General features: G+C 43.4%; 1 protein-coding gene across 1 annotated transcript in view; it reads right to left on the bottom strand.

The window, feature by feature from the left end:
- Positions 1-22,566, bottom strand: part of LOC136881768 (uncharacterized) — a 234,386-nt gene that overhangs the window by 37,386 nt on the left and 174,434 nt on the right. Inside the window, exons 8-10 of the mRNA XM_068229499.1 lie at positions 12,069-12,125; positions 1,864-1,933; positions 348-489 (exon numbers count right to left, since the gene is read on the bottom strand). Coding sequence (XP_068085600.1) covers positions 348-489; positions 1,864-1,933; positions 12,069-12,125 — 269 coding nt within the window. The remainder of the gene's footprint in view (positions 1-347; positions 490-1,863; positions 1,934-12,068; positions 12,126-22,566) is intronic.

Genomic DNA, 22,566 nt, shown 5'->3' with positions numbered 1-22,566 from the left:
CGACAGTGGGATTCGAACCTACTATCTCCCGGATGCAAGCTCACAGCCGCGCGCCTCTACACGCACGGCCAACTCGCCCGGTAAGTTTATAAATGATCAACTAAGTAGTGTTACTGGGAAATATTTTCAATGAAAAACTAATGTCTTAGAAATATACTAAATGTATCTACAGAAATCAAAGGAGATATAAAAGTATACAGTACTCATAAAAAAAATTAAAGAGTAAGGAAAGGCGATGAGAAAATATTCTTCTTCTTCTTCTTCTTCTTCTTCTTCTTCTTCTTCTTCTCAGCATTATCGAAATAATGTTTCCCGTATCAAAGTTTCTAAATGACAGTAAGGCTCACCTGCCATTCTGGATGGTGGCTGTAGGAACGGGCTGCCCACCCATCAGGAAGTCTTCAGGGTCGCTCTCGTATGGTGGTTCGTCGTACCAGTGAGGACCCAATCCAGAACACCGGGCGTCGTCGTCATACATGTACGTGTCATCTGGAAAGAGAAAAACTAAATTTAATCGAACGTCAACAGATGACAGCACAAGTATTCTTAGTTATCTTGAAGAATTTAAGAATAATAAGTGCGCCAGAGCCACTTTCGGCTTGAAACGAGATTTTTAATCATCTGAAAATTCCTAATAATAACAACAACAGCATAATTTTAGATAATAATAATAATAATAATAATAATAATAATAATAGATTTAAGTGAACATATCAGGTGCAGTCCAAGGAATGAACAACCAGTATGGCTTTTTTTTTTACAGGACTGAGATATTCAGGTTCGTGGAAGAAATTCTCTAATTGCAAACGCCGATAATAAAGTATCCATTGGGGAGAGGGTGAGAAAAATGGAGGCATTTTTGTGGATTGGGTACAAGTTTCCAAGTACGGCACCAGTTCGAGAGTCAGGACTGTAGAAGAGCTACATGCTGGTTTCCTGATCTTCACTTTACAAAGGTGAAAAATGAGAGTATCCTCCTGATCTTCCTCAATATCTTGTAGTCGTGTTCAAAGAGTACGGTATCTGCTGTTTCGTTGACTTTGGACGACAGATCGTCCATACACAAGGAAAAGAGCAATGGGCCAAGAGCAGTGCCTTGTGGGGCACCGGAGGTGACTAGCAACCGCGAGGGTGATGTGCCTGACATTGCCACACTCTGCGGTCAAACAAGGAGCTCTACGAAAAGTTCGCAGGGATATTAGTTAGCATGAGCAAGATAATACAGTACTGATTTTTTAAAAATGGATATATCAAAAGAATGGAAACAGACGTCTGGTGAACACAATTCTCATCGTCTACAAGAAGTGCGTACGGAACTAAAAAAAGGGTGAACATCACAGAGGCAGATGTCTGGGGTAAAGGAGGTTTCAGAACGAAGATAACAGGGGTAGCGGGTCTCTATCTCCCTCTGAGAAAGACCTAGGATTCCTCCACAAGAGCTACTAAGAATAGAGGCTGAAGGATCTCTCGCAGGAAAAGAAAAAAAAAACGCAAGGGAAGAACACCATAAAGAAGGAATGAAAAGCTGTTTTGTCTTCGTAACCCACACAAGGCTATATCATTAATAATAATAATAATAATAATAATAATAATAATAATAATAATAATAATAATAATAATAAATTTTATGTCACAGGAACTATATTTTCATGGCTTAGACGCCGAGGTACAGTAATGTTGCCCTCCCTCCCTTCCAGGAGTTTTTTTTTTTTTTTTTGCGTGCTAATAAATCTACCTACTGGAGGCTGGTGTACCACCAGACTGACGCCCAGAAGGCCAACGCTCTACCACCTGAGCTATTGAGGTAGGCTACAGTCCTCTACTGAGGTGTATGATAACGAAATACTATAGCAAGTCACTTACCGCCTGGTATCACCGTTCGTCCACCTTCCCTGTTGATCTGTAGCAGTCCCTGGCGTATATCCCTCAGGATCTGGAAAGAGATGGCGTTAGAACATTTAGCAATCAGGCTGTGAACCACTACTCATTCATTCACCACGTACATGTGTGTTCCTAATAACAGTTTTCCCAGTCTATCACATTATACAGCAAAACATTGTTCACTACAGATGCATTTGAATCGAAACGTTAAATCTATCTATCTACATATTATATCAATCGCCTCGGGTTGTGGGTGCAATATAAAAACGCCTTGATTAATATTTCAGCTAAACTTCATACAAACATGGCTTACTGAAAAACTAAATAAATTCAACAGCCTGTTTCCAGCCATTCGACAGGATCAGGAATGGAATGACTGGAGCCCCATCTAGTGGCGAGGATAGAAACTGTACCGGCTGCCGAAGCCTGTCACATTCCTCTGGGGTAATGATTAATGACTGACAGATGAAATGATATTTGAGTGTGTCGCTGGAATGAAAGATGACAGGGAAAACCGGAGTACCCGGAGAAAACCTGTCCCGCTTCTGTTTTGTTTAGCACAAATATTACATGGAGTGACCGGGATTTGAACCAAGAAACGCAGCGATGAGGTCGGCGCGCTACCGCCTAAGCCAAGGAGGCATACATGACTTACTAACCAGAAAAAAAATATATACAGTATATTGTGGGAGCAAGACTAATTCGAAACGACCGATGCTGGTGTCGAATCCACAGTTTTCGGGGTCGCTAGGCTGATTGGTGACACGACCCCAAAATAAACGGAATACAATCAAAATCGAGTTAAACTACTGTATAAGCTAAGGGACATCAGTAAACACTGAACAAAGTACAAAAAATATATATCATCAGTGTTCAACAGTTCAACAATTAATTGGAAAAACAAACAAAAACAGGTATTTTTACTGGTTATTAATTTATTTTCATGTGTGTTCATCGTTGTACAACTTTGAGCATTTTTGGCAGTGTTTAAAAGCTCACTTGAAGGTTCAAAGGTATGAATTTGTTGCGATGTTCGTTTGAATGGATGAAAGTGTGCCAACATTGCTCAAGCTGGATCAGAATTCTCCTCCTCTGGGTGGGGGTGGCAAAAGACCACCCACGGTATTGCCTGCCTGTCCTAAGAGGCGATTAAAAGGGTCTCCAGGGGCCATTACCTGAGTCGTGGCGTTGCTTCCACTTACTAGTGCTAGGCTCCTCACTTTCATCTACCCTATCCGACCTCCCTTGGTCAACTCTTGTTCTTTTTCCGACCTGGACAGTATTAGCTTTGCGAATCCTAGTGAGTCTGTAATTTTCATGCCCTTCGTGACCCTTTTCTTTCTATGGCCGATATCTTAACGTTTCGAAGTGTTGGACTCCTTTCATTTTTCCCCTCTGATTAGTGTTTAATAGAGGATGGTTGCCCAGTTGTACTTCCTCTTAAAACAATAATCACCACCACCACCTCCACTGGATATGAATTTGATTCACGACAACATGTAAATAATAACAAACAAGGCGTTGATTATTATTTTACGAGGAAGTACAACTAGGCAAATATCCTCCATTAACAGTAATTACTTGCTACACCATAACTCTACTAAACAAGAACTAACTGTCAATGACTAACTTCACGTCAAGGATCGTCCCTTTATATATGTGCCTGGCCAGGTTTCCCGAAAGATATTTAAAAAAAACTCCGCGAAAATTCTAGAGTGGCCAATGCATAGAATATTCTCAATCGTTCTCGTCACCTATTGCCATTCTGAAAGTTACAGTGTGTTTTACAATTATGTATTACAATTTACAGTTGTCTGCCAAATTATTATACTCACAAATCTGGCAGTAGGCCTATATACGGAGTGGTGAAAAATTACACTCCCTCTATTGTGTAAATATTCTGCGTGGCTTTTATTTCCTATACAAAAACGATTTGTTAGTCTCCAATTTTCTTGACACTGAACTAACTAAAGTACTAGTACTTTCTGAAGTCAGACTTAGTTGCAGCCACTTGAAATGCAGTTTCTTGTCAGATTCTCCAAGCCTCATTTATTCTTTCTATGAGCGCATTATGGTTGGTAATAACTCCTTCAGGCTTAATTTCTTTCCTCTGTGTAATACAAATGTTTTCTTTTGGGTTGAAATCAAGAGAATTTGCTGGCCAGTCCTAGACATTTATTTCCTTCTATTGGATAGCTGTAACATATTTTGCCTCATGTCACGATGCAGTATGAAATATGACACTATAATCTTCTTTTGAGACAGAAGTTAGTTGCTTAAAACTAGGTCGTGCTGATCCCTGTCCATTGTTCCTTGAACAACATACAGTCGTCTTTAAAAAATACAGTACCTATTTGGCAGACTACCGTATATATACAGGCAAGAATACATTATAATATTAACTCTCAGATATTTACATTAACGGAACTGATATCAATGTCTATGTACAACACATGTTTCATGACATAACCTCACACACAATACGATCATTCAACTACGTAAATAATAATAACACTACTACTTAATAACATAACGTCGTACACAACGCGATCGTATCGTAATAATAATACAAATACTAACATGATGTAACACTTCACAGCCATACATACAAGTAATAATAATAATAATAATAATAATAATAATAATAATAATAATAATAATAATAATCGTAAAATAATAATAGTAATTCGAGCTTGATATTTGCATTGGTTACCACTGGTGAGAGAACATTGTTTTCATGCTATACCAGCCATCGCACTTACGTGATTTTACATTAGCCTAAAATCACATACGCTGTTAGAAACTTCAGAAATTCTCTGGAACTGTACAACCAGTAAGTAGCAGTCCAGACTGAAGACCCTCACGCATACACATACCTCTGAAGCACTTCTTATCCCCTACTCCCCTGTTTGGCTCCCCTGCGGTCATAAAAGCCCGCCAGCAGGGCACACAGACTAGGTGTGTTCCGTGGTTTATGATTATTTGCGTACAGGGAATTAGGGGGTCAAAACCGACGCAGAAAGGACATACTGGCGAGGCGCATTTCCCTCTCTCTGTCTGGATACACAGCAGCACGGCCATGAAACCACAGAGAACGGTAAACGGGAGGCAAGACAAATTTTTATCTCGGGAGTAATCGAAATCAATATATCAATCGGATAGCCCATACACTAGTCGGGAAGAATCGCAGCCGGGAGAAACGTGGAGCTGAATATAGCTTACAACTAGGCTGACCGTAAGTTCATTCATCTACCTGTACTAATAAACAGCTATGTATAAAGCTAGATAGACGATGATGATGTTTGCTGTTTAAATAGGCCTAACATCGAGGTCATCGCCCCCTATGGTACGAAACGTAATGACAATTTAGAAGTCCAAAACCCATTCACTGACCAGAATTCAAAAGGTGGTGATGAAGAATGAATGGATGACTACGAATTTAAAATAATCAGCGATTCCAACTCACAATACTTTTTTTTGTTTTGCTAGTTGCTTTACGTCGCACCGACACAGATAGGTCTTATGGCGACGATGGGGCAGGAAAGAGTGTGAAAATGGGAAACCACGGAAAACCATTTTCAGGGCTGCCGACAGTGGGGTTCGAATCTACTATCTCCCGAATTCTCACAATACTTACCAAAGTTAAAAAATAATTCCAAAATCGATCAACTGACTAGAATTCAAAAAAAGGACGATGAACAAGGATTATGAAGCTAAAACAATCAGTGGATCTAACCCGCAATGCCTCACCTTCCCAGAAACTATCTTGAAAGACCAAGGGGCTGCTTCAAAAGCACAATCATGAATCGATGATGCTTGTTGGCTAAAGCTGTTCAAAATCCAGGTCATCGGTCCCTCATGATGGTACTTATCGCTAGAAAAGTAGAACCATGGTATTTCCCATGTTGCAGTACTAATCAAAAGTAGCGTAAACTCACGGTGTTCCACACATTATGGTACTACTTACAGGTATTGTACGTCGCACAGGTAACTCAGACCTATCGTGTTTCTCACATAATGGCGCCACTCATAGGCAACGCAAACCCCTGGTGTTCCTCACATGGTGGGTACTAATCACAGGGACCCGAACTATCCCGTGGTGTTCCTCACATAATGGGTACTAATCACAGGGACCCGAACTATCCCGTGGAGTTCCTCACATACCTCGTAGTGGGCACTTATCACAGGGACCCGAACTATCCCGTGGAGTTCCTCACATAGTGGATACTAATCACAGGGACCCGAGGAGTTCCTCACATAGTGGGTACTAATCACAGGGACCCGAACTATCCCGTGGAGTTCCTCACATAGTGGGTACTAATCACAGAGACCCGAACTATCCCGTGGAGTTCCTCACATAGTGGGTACTAATCACAGGGACCCGAACTATCCCGTGGAGTTCCTCACATACCTCGTAGTGGGCACTTATCACAGGGACCCGAACTATCCCGTGGAGTTCCTCACATAGTGGATACTAATCACAGGGACCCGAACTATCCCGTGGAGTTCCTCACATAGTGGGTACTAATCACAGGGACCCGAACTATCCCGTGGAGTTCCTCACATAGTGGATACTAATCACAGAGACCCGAACTATCCCGTGGAGTTCCTCACATAGTGGGTACTAATCACAGGGACCCGAACTATCCCGTGGAGTTCCTCACATACCTCGTAGTGGGCACTTATCACAGGGACCCGAACTATCCCGTGGAGTTCCTCACATAGTGGATACTAATCACAGGGACCCGAACTATCCCGTGGAGTTCCTCACATAGTGGGTACTAATCACAGGGACCCGAACTATCCCGTGGTGCTCCTCACATAGTGGGTACTAATCACAGGGACCCGAACTATCCCGTGGAGTTCCTCACATAGTGGGTACTAATCACAGGGACCCGAACTATCCCGTGGAGTTCCTCACATAGTGGGTACCAATCACAGAGACCCGAACTATCCCGTGGAGTTCCTCACAGAGTCGGTACTAATCACAGAGACCCGAACTATCCTGTGGAGTTCCTCACATAGTGGGTACTAATCACAGGGACCCGTGGAGTTCCTCACATAGTGGGTACTAATCACAGGGACCCGAGGAGTTCCTCACATAGTGGGTACTAATCACAGGGACCCGAGGAGTTCCTCACATAGTGGGTACTAATCACAGGGACCCGAGCTATCCCATGGAGTTCCTCACATAATGGATACTAATCACAGGGACCCGAACTATCCCGTGGAGTTCCTCACATAGTGGGTACCAATCACAGAGACCCGAACTATCCCGTGGTGCTCCTCACATAGTGGATACTAATCACAGGGACCCGAACTATCCCGTGGAGTTCCTCACATAGTGGGTACCAATCACAGGGACCCGAACTATCCCGTGGAGTTCCTCACATAGTGGGTACTAATCACAGGGACCCGAGGAGTTCCTCACATAGTGGGTACTAATCACAGGGACCCGAACTATCCCGTGGAGTTCCTCACATAGTGGGTACCAATCACAGAGACCCGAACTATCCCGTGGTGCTCCTCACATAGTGGATACTAATCACAGGGACCCGAACTATCCCGTGGAGTTCCTCACATAGTGGGTACTAATCACAGGGACCCGAACTATCCCGTGGAGTTCCTCACATAGTGGGTACTAATCACAGGGACCCGAACTATCCCGTGGAGTTCCTCACATAGTGGGTACCAATCACAGGGACCTGAACTATCCCGTGGAGTTCCTCACATAGTGGGTACTAATCACAGGGACCTGAACTATCCCGTGGAGTTCCTCACATAGTGGGTACCAATCACAGGGACCTGAACTATCCCGTGGAGTTCCTCACATAGTGGGTACTAATCACAGGGACCTGAACTATCCCGTGGAGTTCCTCACATAGTGGGTACCAATCACAGGGACCTGAACTATCCCGTGGAGTTCCTCACATAGTGGGTACTAATCACAGGGACCTGAACTATCCCGTGGAGTTCCTCACATAGTGGGTACTAATCACAGGGACCCGAGGAGTTCCTCACATAGTGGGTACCAATCACAGGGACCCGAGGAGTTCCTCACATAGTGGGTACTAATCACAGGGACCCGAGCTATCCCGTGGAGTTCCTCACATAGTGGGTACCAATCACAGGGACCCGAGGAGTTCCTCACATAGTGGGTACTAATCACAGGGACCCGAACTATCCCGTGGAGTTCCTCACATAGTGGGTACTAATCACAGGGACCTGAACTATCCCGTGGAGTTCCTCACATAGTGGGTACCAATCACAGAGACCCGAGCTATCCCGTGGAGTTCCTCACATAGTGGGTACCAATCACAGGGACCCGAGGAGTTCCTCACATAGTGGGTACTAATCACAGGGACCTGAACTATCCCGTGGAGTTCCTCACATAGTGGGTACTAATCACAGGGACCCGAACTATCCCGTGGAGTTCCTCACATAGTGGGTACCAATCACAGAGACCCGAACTATCCCGTGGAGTTCCTCACATAGTGGGTACTAATCACAGAGACCCGAACTATCCCGTGGAGTTCCTCACATAGTGGGTACTAATCACAGAGACCCGAACTATCCCGTGGAGCTCCTCACATAGTGGGTACCAATCACAGGGACCCGAACTATCCCGTGGAGTTCCTCACATAGTGGGTACCAATCACAGGGACCCGAACTATCCCGTGGAGTTCCTCACATAGTGGGTACTAATCACTGGGACCTGAACTATCCCGTGGAGTTCCTCACATAGTGGGTACTAATCACTGGGACCTGAACTATCCCGTGGTGCTCCTCACATAGTGGGTACTAATCACTGGGACCTGAACTATCCCGTGGTGCTCCTCACATAGTGGGTACTAATCACAGGGACCCGAACTATCCCGTGGTGCTCCTCACATAGTGGGTACCAATCACAGGGACCCGAACTATCCCGTGGAGTTCCTCACATAGTGGGTACTAATCACAGGGACCCGAACTATCCCGTGGAGTTCCTCACATAGTGGGTACTAATCACAGGGACCCGAACTATCCCGTGGAGTTCCTCACATAGTGGGTACTAATCACAGGGACCCGAGGAGTTCCTCACATAATGGGTACTAATCACAGGGACCTGAACTATCCCGTGGAGTTCCTCACATAGTGGGTACTAATCACAGGGACCCGAGGAGTTCCTCACATAGTGGGTACTAATCACAGAGACCCGAACTATCCCGTGGAGTTCCTCACATAGTGGGTACTAATCACAGGGACCCGAACTATCCCGTGGAGTTCCTCACATAGTGGGTACTAATCACAGGGACCTGAACTATCCCGTGGAGTTCCTCACATAGTGGGTACTAATCACAGGGACCCGAACTATCCCGTGGAGTTCCTCACATAGTGGGTACTAATCACAGGGACCCGAACTATCCCGTGGAGTTCCTCACATAGTGGGTACTAATCACAGGGACCTGAACTATCCCGTGGAGTTCCTCACATAGTGGGTACTAATCACAGGGACCCGAACTATCCCGTGGAGTTCCTCACATAGTGGGTACTAATCACAGGGACCCGAACTATCCCGTGGAGTTCCTCACATAATTGGTACTAATCACAAACCCACTGTGTACCTAACATAGTGGTACTACTCGCAAGTAAAGGCGATCCATGGTGTTCCCCACGCGATGGTACTTATCAGAAGTAGTTTCATGGCTCTAATTCGATCATCCCTTTGTCGCCCCTTTTAGTCGCCTCTTACGCCAGGCATGGAATACCGTGAGCGTATTCTTTGTATGCGTGTCCCACCCACAGGGGGTAAAGGTAGATAGATTTAAAAAATCAAAATAGATATGATTTATAGACGTGCTTCCAGACCACCTAGGAACTGGAAACTAAGTACTAGTAAAGAACCTGATTTCACCATTACTCAAAAATTAGTAACGTCAGACCAATAAAAGCAATATTGCAGTGGTTAACATGTCCATCTAGCGTACAAGTTTCTTCGCCTGTCCATGGCAAAATAATGGATATGGATTACAAATGCCTCGCTGAACTCAACCTCTGTCTTAATTGCCTTCAGGGCATGCATAAAGCAACTTTGGACGATATGGTTTGCAGCAGATATCCTTGAAGATTCACTAAAGGCTCATTCGGGATATGTCCAACAGTGCAGATGTGCTGTTTGCAATACTACCAACAATTACTGTTATAATTAAAACCAAATTACAATTAAAGTTACACGAATGGAAAGTCTCTTCTTAATGTGATAGTAATATTAAGGAAGGAAAACAGACTTCTGAGATACCATCTGCCTAGCATTTCGCGAATGTACAGGGCGATCCAGAAGTCCGTTAACATTTGACGAGGCAATATTTTATGGAATATTGAAGGTAGAGAGGTAATAATTGACACACATGATAAGGATGACATGGGGTTTTATTGACACAAAATAAAGTACAGTAAAACTTAACTAATAGTGTCTTTCCTGGTAATGTCAAACATGCCGCGACTGCAGGCGCATCTGACGCCCTTTCACGACAATTCCTTTTATATCGTACATGGGTCTCATGTGGCATCACCGACGCGTTGCTGTCCAGCGCCATCTGTTGGTCTGTTTGTGCACTCGTTGTTGGTGTCAATAAAACCCCTCCACCTCCAAATTTCCGTGAAGTATTGCCTCGTCAAATATTAATGGAATTTTGCGTCGCCCGGTACTTCGTGTGACTGATCGGCGGAAGTCACGTACTTGTTCTATCTCAAACCCGAAGTTACATTGCACGAGTGCAGGTAAATAATTCTGTATGGATATTGGAGCAGTTCTCTGTAGCATACAAGATTTGTTAAAAAAAAAATATTTGCCTCACTTTAAGGTCAACGCAGTCTTAATATTTCACCGCCTTTTTTTAAGTACAGAAACATGTTCCATAATACTAAGTAATCTAAGAATATGGTATTAACTATATAATCCCAATGCTGACTAATCTGTCACTGTCTTCCTGCGTGGATAAATGTATTCCACATACGTAAAAGCTAATTTTATATCAGTTCTAAGCTTTCTACAGAAATTAATACTTTTCCAGAAATACAAGCAAGCATATCAAATTAACATACAGGGGTGAAATAATCTAGGAGGAATCTAAATGAGGTTATATTCGTGTTAGTGATTAGCGTTGACAAAGACTGAGTTGAATTCCTCACAAGATTGCGTGTGAACGTATCATTAAAAAAAAAAAAAATTAAGCTGCGATAGAAAGAAAAGCAGTTTTAAAGGAATACAGAGTCATGTGGTTTATTTAGCCGTAGCTTGAGACTAGTGCTATGATAAAAACACACACACACGTATATATATACTGTATAAATACTGTATACTGTATAAACTGGTAAGTGGTAAGGAAGCTGAGACTACATATGTGTCTGGGTGTTACCTAAGAAAATGAAAATGCACAGCCTGTTTCCACTCACTCGGCCAGGTCAGGAATAGAATGAATGAAGCCCCCATCTAGCGGCGAGAATAGGAATTGTGCCGGCTGCCGAAGCTTGTCGCACTCCTCTGGGGCAATGATTAATGACTGACATAAAATGAAATGATATTGGAGAGTGTCGCTGGAATGAAATTTGGCAGGGAAAACCGGAGTACCCGGAGAAAACCTGTCCCGCCTCCGCTTTGTCCAGCACAAATCTCTCATGGAGTGACCTAGATTTGAACCACGGAACCTAGTGGGGAGAGGATGCCGCGCTCCCGCCTGAGCCACGGAGACTTCTTCCGTAGCTCTATAGCAGGGCCCCTCAGGGTGCATGGCATTTAACAACCCATTCAGTCACTCTTTTGTCCAAGAACTTCGTTCGGACAATACTCCTCTTTTTCGCTTGGTTGACCAGAGTGCAGACCCCCACTCCTCGATTTGGAGCAACAGCTCGCTCGCTCCGCCTGTCTCCCTCTTCCTCACTTGCTCCGTAGCGCTCCAAATCCGAGCCGAGTTGAGCCGAGCTTAGCCGAGTAGCCCAGAGACGACGTGCTGGTCCCAGTCGAGCCGAGTTGGACCGATGCAATGTGCACAGGACCTCTGCGCCTCGGTTTGCACTCGTGAGATTTTGGGCGTTTGAGAGGCCCTGATCTATAGTGATGTCTATTAAAAGTGAACAAACCCAGGAGGAGGTTGGATTATTCATAACATTACAATGTATTTAATGTCAGGCGGAAGAGAAATTCTCACCTCTTCGTGCTCTTTGTTGATCCGTTCCCTCTTCTTCAGCACTTCTTGGACCTTGAGCTGAAACACACAAGAGAAGCAGTTTTAGTATACTTCCTAGTTCGTGGGACTGAATTGGCGACAGTAATGTTGTAATGGATGACCATATCTCAAGAGGTGAAAGGAGAGGACGCCTGCACCATTGGCTTATGCAAACAGCATCAATCAATTTCTCGCGATATGTAACTTCTATAGTGACCCCAGTAGTCATAATTATTTAGATTTAATACATACATAATACAACGGCTTACCAGAAATATACAATATCTGAACATTTATTTCAGTTTCAATTTAAGCTATGCATTTAAAAAAAAGTTGTTTTACGTCGCAACGACACAGATACGTCTTATGGGGATAGGAAAGGGCTGGAAGTAGGAAGGAAACGACCGTGGTCTTAATTAAGGTACAGGGCTGCCGACAGTGGAGCTCGAACCCAATATCTCCCGAATGCAAGCTCAAAGCTGCGCGCCCCTAACCGCACGACCAATTTGGTCGATCTTCTTTTTCTACCGATTTTCCCCACACCTGTGGGGTCCCGGATTCGAACTGCTTTGCACATGTATATTCGGCCATGTTTTTTTTGCTATGTGCTTTACGTCGCACCGACAGATATGTCTTACGGCGACGATGGGACGGGAAAGGCCTAGGTATTGGAAGGAAGCGGCAGTGGCCTTATCGGCCATGTTTTACGGCCGAATGCCCTTCCTGACACCAAACTATGTACAAGGGTATAATCATTATTAGGTGTTCCTGTAGTGGGTTGTCTGAGCATGAAGAGAACAGTGTTGGGACATACACAAATGCCCAGTCCCTGAGTCAGAAGAATTCATTCCCGACTAGGAATCGAACCCGCGCCTCCCCTGTACCGAAGGCCTCAATGTTGACCATTCAGCCAAGGAGTCGAAAAAAAATCTATTTTTGTCCATTGGACATAAAATTAAATAAAACCACCTTCCCAAATCTATAACGTCTATAACCGTAGTTGAGTGCCTGAATACTATTCACTCGATGCGGGAGAAGATAAAAATTAAAATTTCGTCTCCAATTCACCCCTACCCCCTCCACTCGGAACTCCAAGAGCTTAAATGTTTTAAATCCGTATTTTCCTTGCGAGACCTCGCCCTTTCCTTTTTTTTTCATATCTGTGCGGTCTAAATGTTTCATTTCAATTTGCTCGGACATTTTTCTTGCCGTATTAAAAAGAAGATATACGGGAAAAAGAAGACGTAGTGTCACCTCACCTGATGAGTGACATTATTGACAAACAGCCTTCAGGAACCATCGAACATCAGCACAGAAACAACTGAACACATTGAAGAATTTGTCTATTCAGAACAGACGCGATAAAGAAGTCAGGAGAGCAGCGATTTTCTTGAAGAAATACTAGTCACTTAGTTTTGTTATCAAGAATGACTATCCGCTTAATATCAAGAGGGAGATAATGGACTCTCGTGTACCACATGTTCTCACATACGGCGCACAATAATTACAGCTACCACTCTCATTTCTTTAACAAAGACCACAACAACATGTACTGAAGATGTGAGAAACGGGAGATTTGTAATGCTAGATGTATGACAAATTAACGAATGCAAATATGCAGATCCTGAAGGAAGGCACAAATGTTAAAACAAGCTGAAATGGAAAGCAAAACGGTTGTGGCCAGTACAAAAAAAGCACGCGGCAACTGAACACCTAAATGAACCTCCAGATGCATAATCGAGGGAACAATAATTATTAACTTACAAGAAGAGTATTGTCCGAACGAAGTTCTTGGACAAAAGAGTGACTGAATGGGTGGTTAAATGTATAGAAAATAGAACTCAGAGAATTAGATTACATGAAGCACTGTCCTTTCCTGTAATAATAATAATAATAATAATAATTGTTACCGAGTTTTTGTGGTAGTTAAGCATGAAAGAAGGTGCTGGGTGGTGAATAGGTCTCAAGCTACTAAAGAGAAATTAAATTTTAAAATTTAACAAGGTTATATTTTCTTTTCAAAATTAGGTAACAACAAATAGAACAGGTACTTAGTAGCCGAAATACAACTTGAAATGTACAATTACAGGGATTAAAGAATTTGGGCTTCGAGCCCTGAAAACACAATTCTTGAGCAACTAGCTCAACTTTACGATATACCAATTTTAACAAAAGGGGCAGAAGACCCCACTCAAACCCTGGAGCCTTTGCTCCAAATTACACAGCAAAGCCTCCTCGAGGCATACAACTCTCAGTTTTAGAAAAGAGCCACTCGTTCTTAAAGTTAAGCCTCTCCCAGGCCACACCAAACTCAACTTTCAAGTTGTCCTCAAAGGACATATACACAGGGGTAAAATACCCAACCTACTGAGGTCTATTAGGTGAGAAAAGATTAATACATGACCTCTAAAATACAACTTGAGAGGAGGCGAACTTGCACTCCTCATACACTTTGCTTTTAAAACCTAATCTGGCTCTGGGCCACTAACGCAAGGGCTAATCCCATACTACAGAGGTGACTTAGAGAAGAACACTTTACATTACATAAACGAAGAAAGGTTTGAGAAAATAAGTTCACCTCAAAACAAATGTGAGTGGGAGCTCGAGAGGGTTAGCACTCTCTATCCCAATATGTAACTTTACAAGAAAAAGAAGAAAAGAGTAGTTACATTTTAGGAAAAGGTTACATGATGGAAAACGCTTCGAACCCGCCGCGAGAGTTAAACTGCCGACCTAGCAAGAAAAGAAGATATTAATAGGCCATTACCTGGTAGTAGATCGCTGCCGAGGAAAGAGGCGCTTCCCGCTTCCTGCTATGTACTTAATACACTGAAAGATGGAACAGAAGTGGCCCGGAGACCCCAAAATCAGCAGTTTATATCCTCTCGCGGAAGATTCTAGGCGTTAGGGGAAATAAAACACCCTCCCACAAAATCTTTATTGGTTCGGGAAAAGAAACCCCTACATAGAGGAAAAAGAAACACATTATTGGTGGAAAATTAATTAAAGAAATTCGGGATTGGCTAGATCCAAACTAAGGGGAAAAAGAGGGGTATACAGCCAACTTAAACAATAACAGAAAGAAATTTAACAAGAAACAAACTTTTGAAATAAAAATTTCTCCAACAAAATAGTTCTTTGATTTCGCACTAGGTTGCACTATTGTAATTCTTCAGTAGTGTCCTCTAGAAGAGAAAGTTCCCACTTCTTACTTCAAGCGAAACAAAAACACATCAAAAGTGACACAGTTCAAAAACTCAAAATTTTCCACGTGGTGACATCTTCTGAGAAAGTAGAGAATTAATAGAATAGATAAAGTTCAACCTTCCTCCAGAAGAGGAGTTTCAACTGGCGCAACTTTTAAATAAACAGAGTAGAGGTGTACCGCCCGGTACAGACCTCCCCCCCCAAAAGTTCCTCCAAGGGGTAACACAGAAGAACATAAGCTTTGTTTCCAAAATAAGGTCCAAGTTTTGATGTTGATATTAAGATTAATTGCGGAGGCATTTATAAGATTTTAGTAATTTGGTTGGTTGCAATTTCAAAATTTTGTTGTTGCCGGTGCAGTAAAGTTTTTATGTTTGTAGAATTTGTATTTCTGAAGATAAACTTTTAATACTTAAAGGTGAAGAAAAATTTTGCAATGTCCACCAAATATTGTTGTTAAATTCCCAAATGTAATTATTGCTTATGGTGACTGTCCATGTAGTTGATGTAGATTGAGTCGGATGGCCAGACCGGCCGTTGCAGCTTGCGTCCAACGAAGGCCGCTCGGACCCCTCAAGTACCCTGAGATACCGCTCGCCCGCACTATGAGGGGAGCAGAGGTGTTGAAGTACGCCGCGCCCGCGGTGAACAGATACAGGCTGCGGGCATGTAGCAGGTCGTGCGCCGCACATCAGCCTTGGCCGGGAGGTGAGCTCCGGCTCGCCGTGCACATGTCGTCCTCGCTGGAGAGGAGGGGGCCCATCCCCCTCCCCAGTCGCTGCACGGCGCTGCGCGGCTGCGGGGGCGCTGAAACATTAAAGCTAGGCGGCAGAATTGTGTTGGACAATTATTTTCTTTGAGGGTACAGGCTTGTAGAGAGAGTGAGGGGCCAGCGGCGTGCAGATATTCATGGTATTCATTAAGCCACTGTGTAGAGTGGAGCAGGAGACGGGAGCGTGGTAATGGCCGTGGCAAGAACAGGATGGCAGTTTAACGGGTCGGGGCAGGTTTTACATAAGGCTTACATCTAAAACCAAAATATTACAGAAGGGGCAGAATGCCTTAAAAGTGAAACTCAAAAAAAAATATAACCTTCATATCCTTTCAAAATAATATGGAGCAAGTTAACACAGAAATTACACCGGTTTCACCTGGGACAGGTGAACTCTAAATATCCTCTCGGTGGCTGGATTACTTAGCAATAAGGTAACCGGCGTAAGAAAATCGAGAATGATACAAGGCCCATGAAATCTGGGGGCAAGCTTGCCCGCGGGAACAAAATTTTTGACCATAACCTGGTCACCTACCTTCAAAGTGGTGGGTCTCCGTCCACGATCATACCTTTCCCTAACCTTTTCATGAGACACTTTAAGATTAGCTTTAGCCTTCTTCCAAAGATCTTTAATGTTGTCCGGATCTATTGTCTCGGGCAGAATGTCATTCAGAGACCAGAGGTTAGAGAGCGGCGTGTTGGGAACGAACTTAAACATCAAAGAAGCTGGAGTAAATTTGTGAGATTCATGAACCGCCGAATTCAAAGCAAAAGCTAACCAATGCAGGGACGTGTCCCACCTAGAATGATCTTCATGATGATAGGCAATAAGTGCGGACCTGAGATTGCGGTTAACCCGTTCAGCCAGAGATGGTTGAGGGTAATAAGCAGATGTAGTTACATGAGAGATGGACAAGTCAAAACAGAATTTACGAAACAGATTTGATGTAAAAGCTTTAGCATTATCAGATACAATGTATTGGCACGGACCAAAAGAAGCAAAAATAGAATTTAGGCAAGTAATGGTGGACTGAGCGGTAGCCAGCTTAGTCGGAAATAACCAGGAAAATCTTGTAAAACCATCTACACACACAAAGATGAACTAGTTGGCATTACCCTTTGACTGGGGGAAGGGTCCCACATAATCGATATACAGGCGTTCCATGGGGCGCGACGCTTGATGAGAAGACAAAAGGCCTACTTTAGTGGACATGGTGGGTTTACTGATCAAACAAGATTTACAAGCTTTTACAAGTTCTCGAATTTCACCGTCCATACCTTTCCATATGAACATTTCACGAATCTTTTCACGAGTTTTAAAGATTCCAAGATGCCCCCCCAATGGGGTCTCATGATAGTATTTGAAGATCATAGGTACAAGAACCGCTGGAACAACAACTTTCATCAACTTATCATGCCTCGAAGGGCAACATAGAACACCATTCCTCAGAACATAAGGGACAACATGTTCCCCAGAAGAAAGGGTTTCCATTATAGGAGCCAGCGTCGGATCTTCACGTTGGTATTTCTCAATATCCCTAAAAAGCATGGGAGCACCTGTTAAGATGGCATTAACGCCAGATAGTATGGACTCGGAAGGTGATGAACTATCGACCGGTTCGTGGGTCTCGACGTCGTTATGAAACATACGGCTGAGTCCATCAGCAACAACATTTTCGGTACCTCTGATATGTCGTACATCAAATTGGAAGGCAGAAATACGGATGGCCCAACGGGCTATACGACCAGTACGACGCGGCCTACCTAAGACCCAGCTTAAGGCTTGATTATCTGTCTCCAGGTCGAATTTGACATGTTCCAGATAGAGACGGAACTTTTCTAAGGCGAATAAGACTGCCAACCCTTCGAGCTCATAGATGGAATACTTGGCTTCTTGAACCGATAGAGTCCTAGATGCATAGGCGATGGGACGCCTCCCTAGTTCAGTCTCTTGAAGAAGGACTGCAGCTACAGCTGACGACGACGCGTCCGTTTGGACGATGAATTTCTTCGAGAAATCAGGCATAGCAAGTACAGGGGCATTACAGAGAGCTAATTTAAGATCTTCGAAAGCGGCTTGTTGAGAAGGTCCCCACTCGAATTTGATGCCTTTCCTACGAAGAAGGTTTAAGGGCGCCGCTCTATTAGCGAAGTTAGGAATAAACTTCCTGAAGAAATTCACCATACCAATGAATCTAGCGATACCTTTGATGTCCTTAGGAGGTTTAAAATCACGGATGGCCTGTGTTCTAGAATGATCGACTGCTACACCATCAGGTGACACAATATGCCCTAGGAATGACATAGAGGGCTTAGCAAAGGCAACCTTGGACAACTTAACAGTTAACCCAGCCTTACGAAGGCGATTGAGAACTTCTCGCAAATGATCTAGATGTTCTTCAAAGGTTTCGGAAAATACGACGACATCATCCAAATAGTGATATAAGTACTCAAATTTGATGTCGGAAAAGACCCTATCTAGTAGCCTAGTGAGCACAGCTGCCCCCGTGGGGAGCCCGAAAGGCACGCGGTTGTATTCATATAAATTCCAGTCCGTGGCAAACGCTGTAAGATGTTTAGACTCTTCGGCAAGGGGAATTTGATTATAGGCCTGATTCAAGTCCAAGATGGTGAAGAACTTGGCCTTACGAAACCATGAAAAGCAAGAATGAAGGTCGGGAAGGGGCACAGATTGCAACACCACCTTCCGATTGAGAGCCCTGTAATCAATGACAGGCCTGAAGCCTCCTTGGGGTTTCGGGACTAGAAAAATAGGCGAAGAATACGCTGACTTAGAGGGCCTAATAATACCATCCTTCAACATCTGATCGATGATTTCTTTCAGAGCCTTCATTTTAGGTGGAGATAGCCTATACGGTGGAAAACGGACAGGAATTGAATCCGTGACCTCAATTTTGTATTCAATAAGGTCAGTAACACCAAGAGTATCAGAGAACACCTCGGGAAACGACTGACACAGTTTCCGAATACTATCAGCCTGCTCCTCAGGTAGATGTCTAAGGTCTAACAACATCTCATCCTGGGTAGGCGAAATAGATGAACATGATACAGATTTACACTTTAACAAGGGAATTCTACAATTGGACGCAAATTTGAATATGCACGACCTACTCTGGAGATCGAGCACAAGACCAGTGTGAGAAATGAAGTCCGCTCCCAATATGATGGGGCAAGACAAACGCTTGGCCACAAACAATTTGATCTTCCATGTAAACTTAAAAACCCGAATTTTGACATGTATGGAACCTAGAATTTCTAATGGAGATGAATTAGCCGAAACATATTGAACAGGAGAAGAGACATAGTCAGGGAGTTTACAAACAGATTTCAATTTAGAATACCAATCAGCCGAAATAATGGAACAAACACTGCCTGAATCTAAGAGAGCTGTTATAGGCTCGTTATTTAACTCAATCTTAAGAAAAGGAACAGGTGCGGGGGTATCCGCCGCAATCCTAAGACACTCTTTAGGGCATTCAAAAGATGAATTTGAAGGCTGGTCGTTCTCTGCATTTACAACCTGTTTACTAGGGGCTAAGTCTCGGGAAGATGGATTAGTCGGCTCAGCCGACGCCACTAGTCACTTTTTATTATTGGAATAGCTGGAATTTGCACCAGAAGTTGAGCAGGAGGGGGTGCTATTTGAGTTTGGGCAATTCTTGGCGATATGTGAGAAGGCCCCACACTTAAAACAGCCTTGTGATGACCCTACTCCATTCCTTGTCCCACTTGACTTGATCAGAGGACACTTATTCCGCAGATGGTCAGGCGACCCACAAGCATAACATTTACGGGGATTGACTGGTCGGCGAGGTGGAGGCCGAGTGTTACTAAAGGAAGGCGGGGGTTCTTTCGCCACACGCAAGGAATCGGCATACCTAACTCCTTCCGCAGAGACGGCTAATGCTTCCAGTTCAGAGAAGGTTTGCGGGCACGCCGCGAAACACAAATATGACCTGTAGGGTGGTGAAATCCCTTCAACAATAGCTTGCACGATCTGATCCTCAGGGAAGTGGAGAGCAAACACCCTAGTATAAAACTTAATATCTTGGATGAAGTCTGCCAGGTTTTCATCCAAGCGCTGTACCCGATAATAGTATTTCTGAATAAGGGAGGACCTGGCCCTAGCCGGGATGAAGTTAGCTAGCAAATGGGCGTGGAAATCCTCAATAGAAGATTGCTCGGCAATGGCTCTAACTATTTTGTCAGATAGAACACCAATAGCATAAGGATAGATAATTTGCAAAATTTGACATGGGGAAAGAGAAAACACAAGGGCATGATCCTGAAATTCCACTAGAAATCTTAAAAATGAAATTACGTCACTGGTGGTGTTGACGGAAAACTTAGAGATACCTCTAAGCAACATTGCCAATGGATGAGGCAAGCTGCTGAACCCAGGTGTCATAGTCGTTAAAGGTTTCAAGGGCAAGGAAGTTAATTCAGAGCGGATGTTACTCAATGACGCACGGCGTTCAGATTCGTTGTTCGATGGGGCAGAGATAGTTTGAGCAGCAACGGTTATCCTATTGACTTCTCCCTGAGGAGGCTCTTCCTCGTTACCTACATTCACCGTGGCGGGTTGATCAGTTTTGGGAGGAGCTTCGCCGGTTAGCAATTGAGTGACCTTATTAGACAATTCAGAAATAGTTTCAAGGAGCGTATTAGCTTGCTTCCTCTGAACGTCATTCACCTTTAGAGACAATAGATCATTAACTCTATTTGCAAAGTGATACAGCCTGCCTTGCACACGCTTAATTTGATTAGGAGATGGATCGTTTTCATCAAAAAAGCTGACTACCGATGCTAGCCCAGTAATATTCTCGACAATCGTGGAAAGAGAGTCGTCAATTTCTTTCTCTCCCAAATTGGGGATGGAAATGGGCAAATCAAGGGACTCTCTAAGCTTGTTAGTGTCTATTGCAACCGTGCCTCCAGATTGAACGTTTCTGATAGTTAACTCATATATCAACTCCTCTTTGCGCAAGTAGTTAAGGAGGAGAACATCGCGAGGGCCGGGCATGATGACAGAACAATTTTGAAAAACTCAAAAAATTCCAGCAACTGAGAAAATTGTTAGAGTTCGAATCAAAGCAATGTTTAGCCGTCAAAAGGGGCTAAATCGAGACCCATTCAACCACGCTCTGCTACCACTTGTTACCGAGTTTTTGTGGTAGTTAAGCATGAAAGAAGGTGCTGGGTGGTGAATAGGTCTCAAGCTACTAAAGAGAAATTAAATTTTAAAATTTAACAAGGTTATATTTTCTTTTCAAAATTAGGTAACAACAAATAGAACAGGTACTTAGTAGCCGAAATACAACTTGAAATGTACAATTACAGGGATTAAAGAATTTGGGCTTCGAGCCCTGAAAACACAATTCTTGAGCAACTAGCTCAACTTTACGATATACCAATTTTAACAAAAGGGGCAGAAGACCCCACTCAAACCCTGGAGCCTTTGCTCCAAATTACACAGCAAAGCCTCCTCGAGGCATACAACTCTCAGTTTTAGAAAAGAGCCACTCGTTCTTAAAGTTAAGCCTCTCCCAGGCCACACCAAACTCAACTTTCAAGTTGTCCTCAAAGGACATATACACAGGGGTAAAATACCCAACCTACTGAGGTCTATTAGGTGAGAAAAGATTAATACATGACCTCTAAAATACAACTTGAGAGGAGGCGAACTTGCACTCCTCATACACTTTGCTTTTAAAACCTAATCTGGCTCTGGGCCACTAACGCAAGGGCTAATCCCATACTACAGAGGTGACTTAGAGAAGAACACTTTACATTACATAAACGAAGAAAGGTTTGAGAAAATAAGTTCACCTCAAAACAAATGTGAGTGGGAGCTCGAGAGGGTTAGCACTCTCTATCCCAATATGTAACTTTACAAGAAAAAGAAGAAAAGAGTAGTTACATTTTAGGAAAAGGTTACATGATGGAAAACGCTTCGAACCCGCCGCGAGAGTTAAACTGCCGACCTAGCAAGAAAAGAAGATATTAATAGGCCATTACCTGGTAGTAGATCGCTGCCGAGGAAAGAGGCGCTTCCCGCTTCCTGCTATGTACTTAATACACTGAAAGATGGAACAGAAGTGGCCCGGAGACCCCAAAATCAGCAGTTTATATCCTCTCGCGGAAGATTCTAGGCGTTAGGGGAAATAAAACACCCTCCCACAAAATCTTTATTGGTTCGGGAAAAGAAACCCCTACATAGAGGAAAAAGAAACACATTATTGGTGGAAAATTAATTAAAGAAATTCGGGATTGGCTAGATCCAAACTAAGGGGAAAAAGAGGGGTATACAGCCAACTTAAACAATAACAGAAAGAAATTTAACAAGAAACAAACTTTTGAAATAAAAATTTCTCCAACAAAATAGTTCTTTGATTTCGCACTAGGTTGCACTATTGTAATTCTTCAGTAGTGTCCTCTAGAAGAGAAAGTTCCCACTTCTTACTTCAAGCGAAACAAAAA

This window comes from Anabrus simplex, chromosome 10 (assembly GCF_040414725.1).
Source record: "Anabrus simplex isolate iqAnaSimp1 chromosome 10, ASM4041472v1, whole genome shotgun sequence".
Classification (NCBI taxonomy): domain Eukaryota; kingdom Metazoa; phylum Arthropoda; class Insecta; order Orthoptera; family Tettigoniidae; genus Anabrus; species Anabrus simplex.
This window is presented reverse-complemented; position numbering and strand designations above follow the sequence as displayed.